This window comes from Oncorhynchus kisutch, linkage group LG17 (genome assembly GCF_002021735.2).
Source record: "Oncorhynchus kisutch isolate 150728-3 linkage group LG17, Okis_V2, whole genome shotgun sequence".
Classification (NCBI taxonomy): Eukaryota; Metazoa; Chordata; class Actinopteri; order Salmoniformes; family Salmonidae; genus Oncorhynchus; species Oncorhynchus kisutch.
Genome location: NC_034190.2, coordinates 28682699 through 28698454, shown reverse-complemented (window position 1 = coordinate 28698454; position 15756 = coordinate 28682699). Strand labels below are relative to the sequence as shown.

The 15756-nt window shown below is 45.1% G+C and overlaps 1 protein-coding gene across 2 annotated transcripts in view; it reads right to left on the bottom strand.

The window, feature by feature from the left end:
* Positions 1–15756, bottom strand: part of LOC109875556 (protein Jumonji) — an 81285-nt gene that overhangs the window by 21661 nt on the left and 43868 nt on the right. The window contains exons 3-5 of one of the 2 annotated variants that reach the window (XM_020467899.2): positions 14507–14627; positions 5660–5829; positions 833–856 (exon numbers count right to left, since the gene is read on the bottom strand). In XM_020467899.2, coding sequence (XP_020323488.1) covers positions 833–856; positions 5660–5829; positions 14507–14627 — 315 coding nt within the window. The remainder of the gene's footprint in view (positions 1–832; positions 857–5659; positions 5830–14506; positions 14628–15756) is intronic. The other variant, XM_020467900.2, reaches the window with a different exon arrangement.

Genomic DNA, 15756 nt, shown 5'->3' with positions numbered 1-15756 from the left:
ACGACATCCCACTTGGAGCATTCCAAAAGGAACCTAAAGGACTCTCAGACCATGAACCAAGATGATCTGATCTGATGAAACCAAGATTGAACTCTGGAGGAAACTTGGCAACATCCCTACGATAAAGCATGGTGGTGGAAGCATCATGCTGTGGTGATGTTTTTCAGCGGCAGGGACTGGGAGACTAGTCAGGATCGAGGGAAAGATGAAAGGAGAAAAATACAGAGAGATCCTTGATGAAAACCTGCTCCAGAGCGCGCAGGACCTCAGACTCTGGCGAAAGTGCACCTTCCAACAGGACAATGACCTTAAGCACACAGCCAAGACAATGCAGGAGTGGCTTCGGGACAAGTGTCTGAATGTCCTTGAGTGGCCCAGCCAGAGCCCGGACTGAAAACCAATCGAACATCTCTGGAGAGACTTGAAAATAGCTGTGCAGCGACGCTCCCCATCGAGTTTGAGAGGATCTGCAGAGGAAAACCACCAAATACAGGTGTGCCAAGCTTGTAGCATCATACCCAATAACACTCAAGGCTGCAATCGCTGCCAAAGGTGCGTAGCAAAGTACTGCGTAAAGGGTGTGAAAATACTCATGTAAATGTGATATTTCAGTTGTTTTTTTTATATAAATGAGCAAAAGTGTCTAAAAACCTGTTTTTGCTATGACATTATGGGGTATTGTGTAGATTGGTGGGGGGGGGGGGACAATTTCATCCATTTTAGAATAAGGCTGTAACAAAATGAATACTTTCCGAAGGTACTGTACATGATTGTGTATTAACATTTGTCTAGATAATAAGTACTTTTTAAAAAAGGTAGAAATTGAACTAACCTTCATTTGGCCACGAGGAGTAACCTGAAATTAGATGTGGTGAAGCTAGAATTAGTCAGACATCAAAACGTCATAATCAAATTGGATGCAAATCCATACAATCATCAGTATGATAGGAACTGGTCTATTGCAGCAAATTGTGCTTTAAACTGAGCATCATTAATAAGCAACTTATTGTTATGGTTACAATAGGGGAGCCAATGGGGTTAGGGTTACGTTGAATGCAGTAATGAATTACAGTGATATCGGAGCCTTCTGACTCACACGCACATCAGAATAGTTAGTAGGCCTACAAAAAAAATACAGTCAGTACCCACAATACAACACAGCTTTTGAAGCGGCAGGTAGCCTAGTGGTTAGAGCGTTGGGCCAGTAACGAATCCCAGAGCTGACAAGGTAAAAATCTGTCGTTCTTCCCCTGAACAAGGCAGTTAACCCACTGTTCCCCTGTAGGTAAACACTGTAAATAAAAATGTGTTCTTAACCGACTTGCCTAGTTAAATAAAGGTTACATACATTGTTTTTAAAAAAGCTTATCACAACAGGACTAAAATGCCAGTGTGACTCGATACTTTGACTATCCCTACATGTAGAGAGAGCAGAGATGCCAGTCCATTGTTATTAGGGGTCATTGTGTAAGGTTTAGGATAACAGTATAATGTGTAACGTGAGAAGAAGTCATGTCTGGACTAGGTTTGAGGTGCTGGTTTCAGTCTCGGCTCCAGGTTAGGCTAAGAACAGGCTGTAGAGAACTGGGTTAACTGGGTTCTGTATAAGCACTTTGTGACGCCTGATGTAAAAAGGCTTTTAAAACAAATGTGATTGATTGACTGCAGAGGAGTGTGATAGTAGCACATTTGTGTCAGCTCTCCAAACTGGTCCTTTCTCCTGGTGACAGAGGCCAGGGGAACTTAGAGTCAACAAACTCCCAATCGGCTCCAAGTGACCTGCTTCATTAACAACATGGCTTCAATTTCTGTGTTCTCTGGGGTCACAGGGCCAATTGCTAGCAGGCCCAGGGGGGCACGGGGACAGGGGGTTGGCGAGGTGGTGTGGAGCATGGGGGTGAGTTCGCATCTAAATGGGTGAGGAATCTCTTTGTGGGGAAGTGAGAAAGAGAGGAGAGGATGAGACTGGACAATGTTATCCTGTAATCCTTTCCAGTGGCCCAAAATAAGCCTGTTACTACCATGTATTTACAGTAGCCCCCAGAGTCAGAGGGAGGGAGAGAAGAAGCCTGTTGGGCTGGCTCCTCTGGTCACTGGTATCTGGTCTATGGTTAGGCTACGTTTTCAGCGGGTGGTGCTGGGCTTATAACAGCCGCTCTCTCTGGTGCAGAGACTCCGTCTGTCAGCTCCCAGACACAGAAATATAACCCAGGCGTCCCTCCTCCAGGCCTGTTCCCCTCCCTCCTCCCAATCCTCAATTATGGACCTTTCATGTGCCTCAGAACCACAGTCAAATCATAATTAAGGCTGAAAGAGTCCATTATGACTGTCATTTTTCACTAGACAGGCGTAATTACAACCAAAATGGTCGTCTTAAACATTGTCCTTTAATAGAGTTCAAACAATGAGTTTAAACAGCCAATCGAGAGCTTTAACTGATTTTTTTTTTACACAAATGTATAATCTGACTAACATCCATGTTAGGGAAAATTAGCACTTCTACTGGTTCTCGGGTATAGCCTAAAGACCCTCCGGAATCTCTAGAGCCTCTCAGAAAAGCAGTTCCAAGATGTGAATAAAAAAGGACAGATGCCATTGAGTCAAGTGTATGACCTTCCTCTTCGATGGAAGTAGGGGGCCAATCCCTGGCTGAATCCCCCGTCATAGACAGAGAGTATGTGGAGAGACCATGTCAGACACTCTGCCCCCTCTCCCAAACCCTCATGCTTCACCACTTCACCTCGTTCAGGGAAGAAGATGGGTGAGGAGGGGAGGGAATGGAAGAGAGTGGACTGGGACTTTTTCAATAACATTGTTTTACAGGCTGCTGCAGCAGAGTGAATCTGAGAGGATTGGGGATTATATCACCTCTGATTTACTTTCCTGAATGTCAGCAAATCCATTAACCCATGCTGCTCTCGGCTCCAGTCAACTCATTTATAAAAAAATATATATATATTTTTTTTTTCATCAGCCTTCGTAAACACAACCACGGCCGCAGCCTCCGACCTAGACCCAGACACATTCAATGCTCAGCCAGCCATGGCACACACACACACACACATATAGCAGTAGCTGTTATGTAACATTGGACAAGCATATTAGTGGGGGTTACTCATCTACTATATCTGGCACTCTCAGCCATGCGTGTTTGTGTACACAGAGAGAGGCGCAGCTGCGGTGACATTGTCACAGCCACTACCAACAATTACCCTCTCTACCCATCACTACAGGCAAGGTTCTGTGCTGCCTGTATCCAAGGCTAAAGACTCAAGAGTTGCAGCATACTACGACAGCCTACACAAGCCGACAGGCTGGCTGGACTACTACCCCAGCCTCAGAGACGAGCTGGCTGGCCAGGCTCCAAATGGATTCTGTCACCGCCACAATAAAAAGGGATGCGAGAAGGCACCGTAGCACATAAAACACGACCGATTCACTCTGTTTTGTGACCGTCGCACGTTACTCTACATTGCATCAGAACCGCCAGCAGTTTCCCAAGAGAGATTAAAAATATATCGTTCCTGTTTCAAAATCGGGAGAAAGAAAACAGCTCATTATGATGCCGAGTCCCAGATGAATAAGCAGGGGAGATTACAAGCTGCTGCTGCGGTAGAGAACAGAGGAAAACTTCTCCCGGTGAAATCATGGTGGAAATGGCCTGCTTTCATAACCAGTGCTTTATTATCAAACGCTTTTCTAAAGCGGTCAGACAGGGGGCTTGCTGGGTAAATGTGGCATGTTTGTCAGATAAGATAAACATTTGAGAGGAGCGGAGCCGTTTGAACAGAACGACCGTTTGACCTCTAATATCGACCAGGAACGCCATTGATCTGTTCCAGAGCTAGAAGAACAGACCGTGTGCCGGCTCCTTGCCTCCCTAGCCCCTCCCTGTCAGCTCTGGGGAAAATATAAAATACATTGATACAAAGTGTAAGTGTTAGACTCAAACATAGCTGCCTGGTCTTGGGCCACTACAGTGAAATACCTAGCTAGCGTGGGCCACCAAAGTGGATTCAGATGAACAAAGTCCTTTGAATGAAATCAAAAGGGCAAAAGCGCCTTTGAAAAATAAAACGTTAAAAACATTGCTGCCTCATGGTCTATATCTATCTGTCCCCAGGACACCGACCGCGCGTGTGCGCACGCACACCCCTGCGCTGCCCTGACATTCTTGCACGTCTCCTCGATGTATTGGTATCTTCCACACGGGCCATTAAAGTGAAGGAAGAGAGAGCACAACCCTGTGTATGAAAATGCCATTAAGGCAGCATGAGCTCTGCAGAGGAATCAGGCCGCCTCTCGGCAGGGTAACAGAGCTATAAATAAGGCTGCCACGGAGACGGGGTGCAGCGGTCAACCAAGCGCGGCACGGTGGGGTGGGAAGGGAAATAATAATAATAATAATACTAGGAAACTGGTCAGGAGTTAGCATAGCATCCAGGAGTTGTCCAAAACCTGAACAATAGAAGACATTTACTGGAAGATTCTGAGAACAGATCTGTTCCATTAAGAATAAGGCTGCCAACCCTGTCCGTTTGACTGATCGCTAATTACGTTACATTGAAGTGACATTGGCTTTTAAAACACGAGTCTTCATCTCTTCTTCTCCTCTGGGCCTCTTAGCTCCCAGCTGATTCCAGTTCGTTTTAACCTACTTCATGTTGCCAGCCGAGGTTAATGGCAATACCAAATTAATCTAATCAAGGCATTACTCTTCCTAAAGGGCTATTTCTGGTTGTGATGAGTCGGGGAGGGTTCTGCTGGGTGGGAGGAGACACTGTTCAGAGTTAAACACTCTCTGGGATTGAAGACATCAGTAAAAGCCAAGGCCAAGGTTGTTCATTAAAAAAAAAAAAAACATCAAGAATCCTCTTTGTTCCTGAGGTGAGGCTATACTCCACTCAGTTTCTCCATTTCTTTTTTCGTGTTTCAATTCATCATTGAGGTAAAGACTAAAGGGAAACATGTCCATGATAGTGAACTTCTTGAGTCTTGTATAGCACTGAAGAAACCTGTTATACCAATACAGAAATGAGGCGAGGTGGGATTTCAGCTGAACCCTGAAGCTGAAATGCTGCCCTATTCTCCCTAGCTTGGCCGTGTTTGCGTTGGTGGGCAGCAGAGAGCAACCCAGGCCTCTCTGTGCTCTGAGGTACAGGAGCAGGGTTATCTGGCTCTACCAGGATGTATGTGTGGGTGTGTGCGTAGGGGCTGCTCAACGCTGACTGTGTGCAGATAACAATATTCAATATTCATTGTTGAAACATTATCTGTAGCCAATGTGTAACCTGTGAGGACAGAATGGGTTTGGTGTTTGCCTTATCAAGGTCAATGAACCTGGACCTCTGACTGAACTATTCCTTCTGCACAGCTAGGCCTGGATCTAGGTCAAAGGCAGGCCGGGAGGAAGGCCTGGAACTCTCCTGAGATGTGTGGCTACTGAACTGAAGCCCTAACAGAGGTCAGAGAAGCAGGGCCCTGGTGTTGGCCTGGTGACGAGACGCATGGTGCTAGGGTGACTGGGCAAGTAAGTGGCCGACTGAATGAGTAAATTAGTGAGTTGGGAGGATGAAGGACTGAGTGTGTGTGGGGGTGGATGAAGGGGTTTGTGGATGAAAAGGTGAGATGTGAGGCATGGACCACAGGGTTACTGTACCTCTCAGGCAGAGGAAGGTGAGGAAATCTTCGGTCTTGGGTTTTCGTCTGGAGATGTCTCTGATGTGAGAGGAGGGTGCGGGCAGGGCGGTATCAGACACCTTGACCGGGGTGGTGCTGGGAGAGTTGGGCTGAGACTGGGCAAACTTCCTCTGTGCTTGCAGTCTGGGCCTGGGAAGAGACAGGAGATAAGTTTTATTCCATACATTCTTACACAGACCTACGATAGGAACTGACATACGGCTCGCCCTGTTTTGTGTATGCATTTAAATTTACACTGAACAAAAATAAACACAACATGTAAAGTGTTGGTCCCACATTTCATGGGCTGAAATAAAAGATCCCAGAAATGTTCCATACGCACAAAAAGCTGATTTCTCTCAAATTTTGTGCACAAATTTGTTTACATCCCTGTTAGTGAGCATTTCTCCTTTGCCAAGCTGATCCAGCCACCTGACAGGTGTGGTATATTAACAAGCTGATCATGATCATTACACAGGAGTTTATCAAAAGTTACCTGGCTAAATCATTAATCCTGGTTTGTAGTATACCCCTCTGTTCAGCGGTTTAACACAGCTCTGGCCTCAGTTGTTAGTATGCCTAATTTAGTCAGTCTGGGCTTTGGACATGATTTAATTATCTTTAATAACACTGCAGTGGCCATTGACTGAAGTGTCCACGGGGGCTAAAACAATGATAATCCTCCTTCAGAATAACCCCTAGCAGCACCTGCAAGCAGCCGTCCACCTCATAAAAGACTTTGATCCATGTTGACTCTGAATTGTAATTAAGTTCTCCATTAAAGCCAAGACATCTGCAGCAGCTGACAACTGATAACAAGTACAAAGGAGGTGTCAAATTGCAGACAGACTTTCAAGGCCAGATTTATTTTTTTCCCTTCCGTCTCTCCAGGCCAGATCGCTTTCTGCGTCCGTTCTTTCTTCTGATTCCACAGAGGGAGCAGGCTGACAGGATGGAATATTAAGAGCAGCCTGTCTGGAGATGGACCTGGTCACAGCTCTTCATCTTTTATCACACACACAGCACCCTGCATTTAAGAGAAGTGTGCCATTTAATTTCACCATCTCCTTGTTTCAAAGAGGTTTGATGCCAGATACAGGCCGGTCTCACGGTAAACCGAAAAAGACAATGCCACGCTCATACTGCCTCCCTGTGTTCCACCATCCTGTTTGAAACAGTCTCCCATTCAATCTGATGCTTGTTTAGAGGAGAATGTTCAGGCCTTCCAGGCAGGTTGACAGACACAGACAGCATCACTAATCAATTGAAACCACAGCCACTTGCTCCAGACAGATTGTGACTACTCGGCTGATTGTCTCATTGCGCTACATGTAGGGAGGGAAATGCTTCATGATATCCTACAGTGAGCCCCCCCCCAAAAAAAATAAATAAACACATGACATTTGGCAAACTATGCCCTGAAACACCCAATGTATTTTGTTTCCATCAAACCCCCGGAACCTACAGCTCTCCAATTTCACTTCAATCACAAAGCAATACACAGCCTATATAACACCAACCCTGACTAAATACCTTGATCAAGAAGCTGTGAAGAGATTGCGTCGATACACGCATACACTGGGTTCAGTGACGGAACAATCTGTTCAGTTCCTGAGAGAAGTCTTTATTCAAGAAGGATTCTGTATTTGATGAGCAGGTGCATCAGTATGGTAACCAATCTGTTCTCATGCTTTAGTTCAGCCAGTGAAGAGAACAAAAAAGGTTCTGTTCCCCCTGGAAAGATCAATGGCTGTTGCAGGTCACATGGTTCAAACACCTGAACATGACAGGTGTCACCAGCCCATCATTATGTTGTGAATGGAGCTATTAGTTTCCCTGACAGACTGGTAAAACACGAGCTGTTTAAACAGCCCGACTCATGGCCCTATAGCTGGCAGGGCCTCATGATGGCGAGAGAGAGCGAGATATTGTGAGTCATGGAGACTGGTGCAGATTAGAGATGCAGAATGCATTAGCTACAGTGGCTCCCTGACACCACGTCTCCCAGAGGGCAGAACCGACACTACAACTTACTTGGGGGAGAACCAACACTACAGCTCCATGAAGGCAGAGCCAACATTGCAGACAGCAGTGGACCATTAGAACGTGGATGATGGTATTTACTGACTGCCTCCCAGACAGTAACAGGAGAAAAACATGGCTTTCAATAAACCCCTTCAGAAATATGATCTTGCTCATGGGAATAGAGCCAGCGATAAATAGCAGCCATTTAACTGGACGTGGTTGTTAAAAGGTAGGATAGACCATTAAACTATTAGAAGTGCAATGGCTCTAGACAGACCTGAGCCCAATGAGCACAGTGGCTTTTATTGGAGGGGCTCGTCCTATCTGTTGCCTATTAAAGACATTCAACAGTGAACTGAACCACAAGACTAAAACCTGGATCCTTTCCCCAGGAGGGCGGAGTACAGACCATCTAGTCAGGATATCATGGCACCATGATGTACCCACAATGCCCAGCAGGACTTAAGAGACAAATAGCAGACACCAAGCCTCTCAAACCCAGAGCCTCCCTGTAGAAAGCTCTCGCACAAACTTCTCAACACCGTCAAATCTATGATCTTTAAATATATATATATATATATGAGCAGATGTGATAAGGATATTTTCTAACACTGGCCCTGTGTCAGAAGTGGGGTAAAACTGGAGTTGCTTGATGAGGTGCTATCCTTCTATAGGGGTCTAAAGACATGCTATGTGTGCCGTTTATTACCACCACCTAACCCAGACTTATACTCGCTGCCTAGGCACTGCTCTACACACGCCTAATAGAGAGATCGGGAGCGAGAGAGAGGGAGGGAGAGCAGAGCACCTGCAGTAGAGGCACAGGCTTACAGGGGAGGGATTACTGCAGGATGTCCCCTTCATCCCAAACTAATCTTCCTCCTCCCCCTCTGCCTCCCCCGCTCTTCAAAGCTGCCGTTCCTCTGATGTTACACGTGCTTCCGCTCTGTATCATTGATTAGCTCTCAGACAGGAGGGTGACCCAGCGCCGGAACAGAAACAATGTCTGGATTCCCCCGGCTAAATGAAGGGAGGAATGAGGTTCTAAACCGCTCCAGATGGTCCACATGGTCCTAATAAACTCTACCAGCAGACACTGCAGCGCTCAGCGGCTGGAGAGGAGACAGGAGACCGTCAGACGCAGATGCAGGAGAAGAGACAGCGAGACAGACAGAGAGACCGAGAGTGTAAAGACAAGGTAGCCAGACTAGCAATATTCAGTTAAGCTGCAGTAATGGTTACTGCATCCTTGTTTAAAAGTATTGATTGTCATCAAACTAACAACACAGCCACAAGGGGAGTATGTGGCTGATACACCTGCATTGCTTGCTGTTTGGAGTTTTAGGCTGGGTTTCTGTATAGCACTTTGTGACATCCGCCGACGTCGAAAGGGCTTTAAAAATACATTTGATTGATTAAACCGGTGGGTTTAGTATCCAGTTGAAACTACAGCCAAACTTTGTGTCCAACATCTCTCCTCACAGCAGCACCATTCTCCTAGAACATCAACACCATAACCACGGCTGTCAATACAAACATGAAGACTGGATGAATCAAATGACTGGGATTCTAAAGTAGGGGGTTAGGGTCAGGGTTAGCATAAACAGCGCTCACGGAGAGAGCCACTCCGGCTAATGTGTTATTGCTTTTCTGTCTGAGTGTTGAGCGCTTGGAGAAGAGATGGCCTTGCTTGAGCCGACTGCGTGACCTGGTGACCCTGTAACCCCCCCAGGGCTCAACACTCCCCGTGCCATAACAGGTCATTGGTCAGAGAAGCTGAAAGACAAGGCTATGAGGGTGAGAATCAAACAAAATCTCTTGAATTTCATCTAAGAGTTCATTACAACTATTTCACCTTGAAACATTCGAACTATACCATTGTGTGGAATCTGCTGATGCAGAATAACCCTGATAGTACTGCTTGATGCAGATCCATGCTGGCTGGCAGTTTCTAGTCTATTCAAAACCAAGACTGAACAAGACTTCTGCCGCAATCAAAACTGGGATCTCTGAAATTTCAGACTTCCGACTTCAGTGCATTCAACAAAACTGGGAACTCGAGTTCCAACTGGGATAAATCATTCTGAACTGTCATCCAACTCGCCACTCTTTCTAGAGCTCTGACTTTCCAACCTGAAGATCATTGACGTCATGATTTCACCTCGTATTTTTCAGAGTTGCTAGTTAAAAAAAATTATTTAAAAAACACCAGTGAACACATCTCTTTTAAATGATGTGAAACGGAGTGTTGGCGAGCATTCCAATGAGAGTTACCACAGACTAACAAATATATTGGGGCAGTGTTGGTGTGTGATGTGTACATAAGGCTTAAATGAGTCCTACACGATGACCTTCACACAATCCACTTTGCGCATCATTTAATTAAAGCAACCTAAGCCTACGTGTTGCATAATGCATTACCACACTACCATGTTACTGTGTCCACTATTTCCCTTTAGTAGAGTACTACCATGTTACTGTGTCCACCATTTCCCTTTAGTAGAGTACTACCATGTTACTGTGTCCACCATTTCCCTTTAGTATAGTACTACCATGTTACTGTGTCCACCATTTCCCTTTAGTATAGTACTACCATGTTACTGTGTCCACCATTTCTCATTATTATAGAACCAGTAGTGGAAAACGTAATTGAAATGTTATACTTGACTTAAGAAACCTTAATAGAAAATGACTCAAGTAAAAGTGAAAGTTAGCCAGTAAAATACTACTTGAGTGAATATCTAAAAGTATCTAGTTTTAAAATGTACGTATGTACAGTGGTGGAAAAAGTACACAATTGTCATACAATTGAGTAAAAGTAACAGTAAATGCTATACATCCAATTACTTATATTAAGCAAACCAGTCAGCACTATTTTCTAGTGTTTTTATTTATTTTACGGACAGACAGGGGCACTCTCCAACAATCAGACATCGTTTACAAACATACTATTTGTGTTTAGTGAGTTTGCCAGGTCAGAGGCAGTAGCGATGACAACGTATTATATTGAGAGGTGTGTGAACTGAACCATACTGCTGTCCTGTCTGAGAAATGTAACGAGTACCTTTGGGTGTCAGGGAAAACATATGGGAGTGAAAAGTACATATTTTCTTTAGGAATGTAGTGGAGTAAAAGTAGCCAAAAACATAAAATAGCAAAGTAAAGTACAAATACCCCAGAAAACAACTTAAGTATTTTTACACCACTGTATACGTTGATGTTACAGTGTCCACTATTGTGCTTTAGTATACTACCACCATTGGTCCCAGTACATTCTCTATGCTTAGAGCAGTGAGCTGATGAACTGTGTATTAAGGTCGGCACTGGACAACATCACCTTCTCCTCGGGTCAGTGGGCCGACCACTTCACTGGACAACATCACCTTCTCCTCGGGTCAGTGGGCCGACCACTTCCCTGGACAACATCACCTTCTCCTCGGGTCAGTGGGCCGACCACTTCCCTGGGCAACATCACCTTCTCCTTGGGTCAGTGGGTCGACCACTTCACTGGACTTACCCTGGTCTCTGACCTCTGACCCATGAGCTTGGCGGCAGTCTTAAAAATCACACTAAGCCAGATCAATAACGAGCAGGCTCAGAGAAAAGCTGTGTTATTGCTGACATCACTTTAAAAATCAGGACATTATCCATGAAATCACAGGCTCTGATTAGTTCTGGCCACAGCAGTGGAACATGGGATATGCCATCCAGTCCACATCCGATTATGATAGAACAAAACTACTTCTCTTCAGAACTGCTGTATAGTTTGTTGTGATGTTGCCGTTTTATTCCTTTGGTGTGCCTATTGTCTTCAGTGAATACAAACAGCCTGCAGAGAATAGAGAAACTGGAACAAACACTGTTTATGACGATGCCTTGCTCCCTCTCTGATCTCCCCTACAGTCTTCCCTGCTTGGTAACAGGGTATACAATATCACAATGCATGATAATACACAATCCTCCGCTCAGCAGACCGTATTGTGAGAGTTTATTCAGAATGATGTGTGACAGTATGTAATGCAGGGATCATCAACTAGATTGAGCTGCGGACCAATTCTTTCTTGAGCGTATGGTCAGGGGCCAGGAACATATTTACAAAATAATTTGTAGACTGCAAATTGACCGGAAGAAACACAAGCAGATAGAATCATTTGACTAAAAACAATCATTTCAAACCTTGTGATTGCATACAAATGTAAGCATTGCTCTATTACACGTGGGAATACCTTGGAACACTTTCCCACAATTAAAAAGTATTTGATCTCCACTTTTTCTCAGAAAACTTGGGGGGGGGGGGGGGGGGGGGGGGGCAACAGAACGGCAGACAAAGGCAGTGCTTACTAACTTGGCATTCATTAAAACAAACACAACAAGCAGCTCAATGAGCTATACTTGGCTCTTACTACTGAGGAGAATTTGCCTCAAAATCTCCCTAAGAAGTGGAGCTTTCCAACATTGGTCACCATGGCTGAACTGTGTGTTTCCTACTCCAGCCTCGTGGTGTGGCTGGGAAGGGGAGGAGGGAAGAACCTCTCCAGTACTTGGCAGGGTTCTAAGATGCTGGGGCCCGATTTCCAATCCCGGTACCCTAGGAAGACAAACAGCTAAGGTCCCCAAACGCCTCCCCGGGACCGCCCATCCCCTCCGAGACACACTGGGACCCTCCCTTGCACCCCAGGATGAAGCAGCCAAAAATCACACACCTGCGCCGCCCCTCTCCACTAGTTCTTGCGTTGCCAGGCGTGAAAGGTCCTGGCACCTCCTCAATCAGCCACCCTGTTATAGAGTGGCGTGGGCTGCAGATGCCAGGGCCAAGAAGTCATCCTCCACACACTCCCCACACCAAAAGACCTGAGCTATTGCCAAGCACTCTGAGCCGGCTGCTCATTAAGAGAGAGCCTACTTTTATTCCAGCATGAGAACTAATGAAAACCATCAAACCACTGTACTGAACACAGGCCTGTTGTTGACGCAACGCCTTTCTGCTTCTCTCCCTGTCCATATTGTTCTCTTGCTCTCCTTTTCAGGTTTGCCAGACCTCTTAAAGACAAGTTCTGCTGGACTATTAAATAACAGGTACTGCACACACACAGAGGGTGAAAAGAGGTGGTGGAGACAGGGAGCTGAGGAATCATGCGATGGCTGGCTACACAGAGGAGGGTCTCACGGTGAGAGATTACAGAGCAGATCTCTGTGCTATGGCCGCTGCAGTACAGCATGTGCATATGAATATATATGATTTAATGTAGCTGTGAGTGTGTGTGTGCCAAGCAGTGCATTTAATCCACAGTGGCCGGTCTGTTATAGAACCAGGACCTGCTAGTTGAGAGGGAATCCCTCCCAGTCTGAACCCACCAGTGTGCTCACACCACGCCTGTGCCCCAGTCTCCTCCAGTCCAACACGCTCCCCAACCCAGTCTCCTCCAGTCCCACACGCCCCCCAACCCAGTCTCCTCCAGTCCCACACGCCCCCCCAGCCAAATTTATTTATAAAGCCCTTCTTACATCAGTTGATATATCAAAGTGCTGTTCAGAAACCAAGCCTAAAACCCCAAACAGCAAGCAATATGCAGGTGTAGAAGCACAGTGGCTAGGAAAAACTCCCTAGAAAGGCCAGAACCTCACTACAGACACTGGTTCAATTCCAGGCTGTATCACAACCAACCGTGATTGGGAGTCCCATAGGGCGGCGCACAGTTGACCTAACGTCGTACGGGTTATGGTTTGGCCAGGGTAGGCCGTCATTGTAAATAAGGATTTGTTCTCAACTGACTTGCCTAATTAAATAAAAAATAAATAAACACTGAAACATCTTTCCGCCTTTTAAGAATGAACGCTGGTTAAAGAGCTCCCATTCTTCTGAATCAAACTCCTCTTTACCCTTCACTGTTGATGCTGTCATGTCCCATTACTGTAATTCCCTGACTTAACCAAACACATTACTGGAGAACAAGAAGAGAATACAGCAAGAAGGAAGTTAATTAATAAAAAGACAAGAGGCTTTTTATACATGTACTACCACAATTGTTTATTTTGGCTTTGATAATTCACACACATGAATCTGAGAGCGCTGAATTAACCTATGCTGACATCACCAGGATCAAAACACCTCTATGATACCGTACCTCGGCTGTACTGCAGGCCATAAAAAACACTACTTACGAAAAAAAACATTAGCTTCTTAAAGTTCATGAGAGCAAATCCTCAACAATATCTTAAAATTGAATGATTTTCTTACGAACTTCTCAAATTCCTTAAAATGTTTGTTGCTAGGCAACCATTTTAGCTATCTAGCAAGCAATGGCAATCATGTTAGCATATTTCTTACTAAGATTACTGTTCTAAAACATGTTCTTGGGTTTAAAATAATCAATACTCAAACTATCAAATGATGTTTGTGAATTAAATATTTTCAATTGCTTTCATGAACTTTCTCTCATTGCCCTAAGATTAAGGGTTTAGCCATTTTGGAAATAGGAACATTCCCAATAATTTTATTTTCAATAATCTAATTTCTTAACTTTTAGCTTAAGGAGAAACATGAAGAAATGGCACAAGAAAGATGTTCAATAACTTTGAGGAATATCAACTTTGCTTACATATTCTTAAGTCTATAATTAAGGAAAAAATGCCAGTTTAAGACATTTCTTCTTAAGGTTTTGTGAATCTGGGCCCAGGTACTGTAGAGATCCCCCTGCCTATCACTACCTTCTCTCAAGCACTCTGGTTCAAAGCGGCTGCCGATCAGAGAGAGAGCAGAGCGAGAGAGCCATCGCTCCAGAGTACAGGTTAATACGCTCACCTCTTCTTGGCAGGGCCATCCTCAGAGTACTCGCTGCTGCCGTCGGTGCTCTGGAACCGTGACCCGTCAGCATTGTGGCCCTTCTGCCCTGAGCCATTGAGCTGCCCGCGGGCATGGGAACCTAGAGAGACAAGACATGGGTTAGAGACTATGCATTGTGCTGCTAGGACATGTTGACTGGAGAGAAACACGGTGACCAAAGTAAGGGCGCTAATTTGTGTTTGGAGCCCGTTAGCTGAACAAAGTAAACAAGTCGGGACTTGAGCAGATCTCAAAAATACATTCCAGTCAAATAAAGACAGCATTGATGCGTAACCAAGACATGAAACTGAAGTGAAACCCTCTTGACCAAACGAAACTGCATTCACTGCAATTACACAAACAAGGTGGAAGTAGTAATCATGGTTAAGGAAAAACAGATCAATTATGATCCACAAAATCTTTGTAGGTAGTAAAAGTCTACAGAGGTACTGGCATTTCTAGTTGACGCATGACCTTCCCCATCACATTCCTTAGGACTGAGTCCTTACCTCACGTGCCAACCTAAAACCACAACCCTTAACTGCGGGTGTCAAAGAAACATAAATTAGAATGGTAATAATGAGTGGCTAATGGTTGAGTGGCGGCTTCCTCTGAAAACCTGTTTGAAGAACCCAGAACAAACCCAGACAGCTGGTAATTGAAGTCTGTGTACCGAGTGCAGGTCACTACCTGATAGCAGGAGACCAGCCATAGAGCTTAACATGTCTGTAGACCTCTTAACATGCTCTGGCAGTATGAGTCACACCACAGTGATGCTCAAGGAACTGACTGGGTTATGTTTGGTTTGTGTGTGTTCTGTGCTCAGGGTGAAGCTTATAACACCAAGAACTCAAAAGAAACCATTCTTCTGATTCAGCTATAATAATATTTGTCTAATCTGTAGTAGTAGGTGACTGTAATAATATTCATACTGAGCATAAACAGCCTGGTGAGGGGCCATCTTGTCTCCTCTCTACTCCCTCCCCTCTCCGCCCTTCCAAGACGTTTTACATATGTTGGTTTCACATCAGTGCCTTTGTGAGGGGCCGGGCACAGAGACAGGGATGCAAACTGGCAGTCACGAAAGGGAGCCAGACTGGGCTGAGGCTTAAATTCTTTCCCCTGGTCCCAGTGAGGCCTAGTTGGGAAGGAGGTTGACGGCTGATCCGTAAGGGACTCTAATCAGATTTATGCGTTGTTTCAATAAGCCCATCACCTTGCTATGTTCC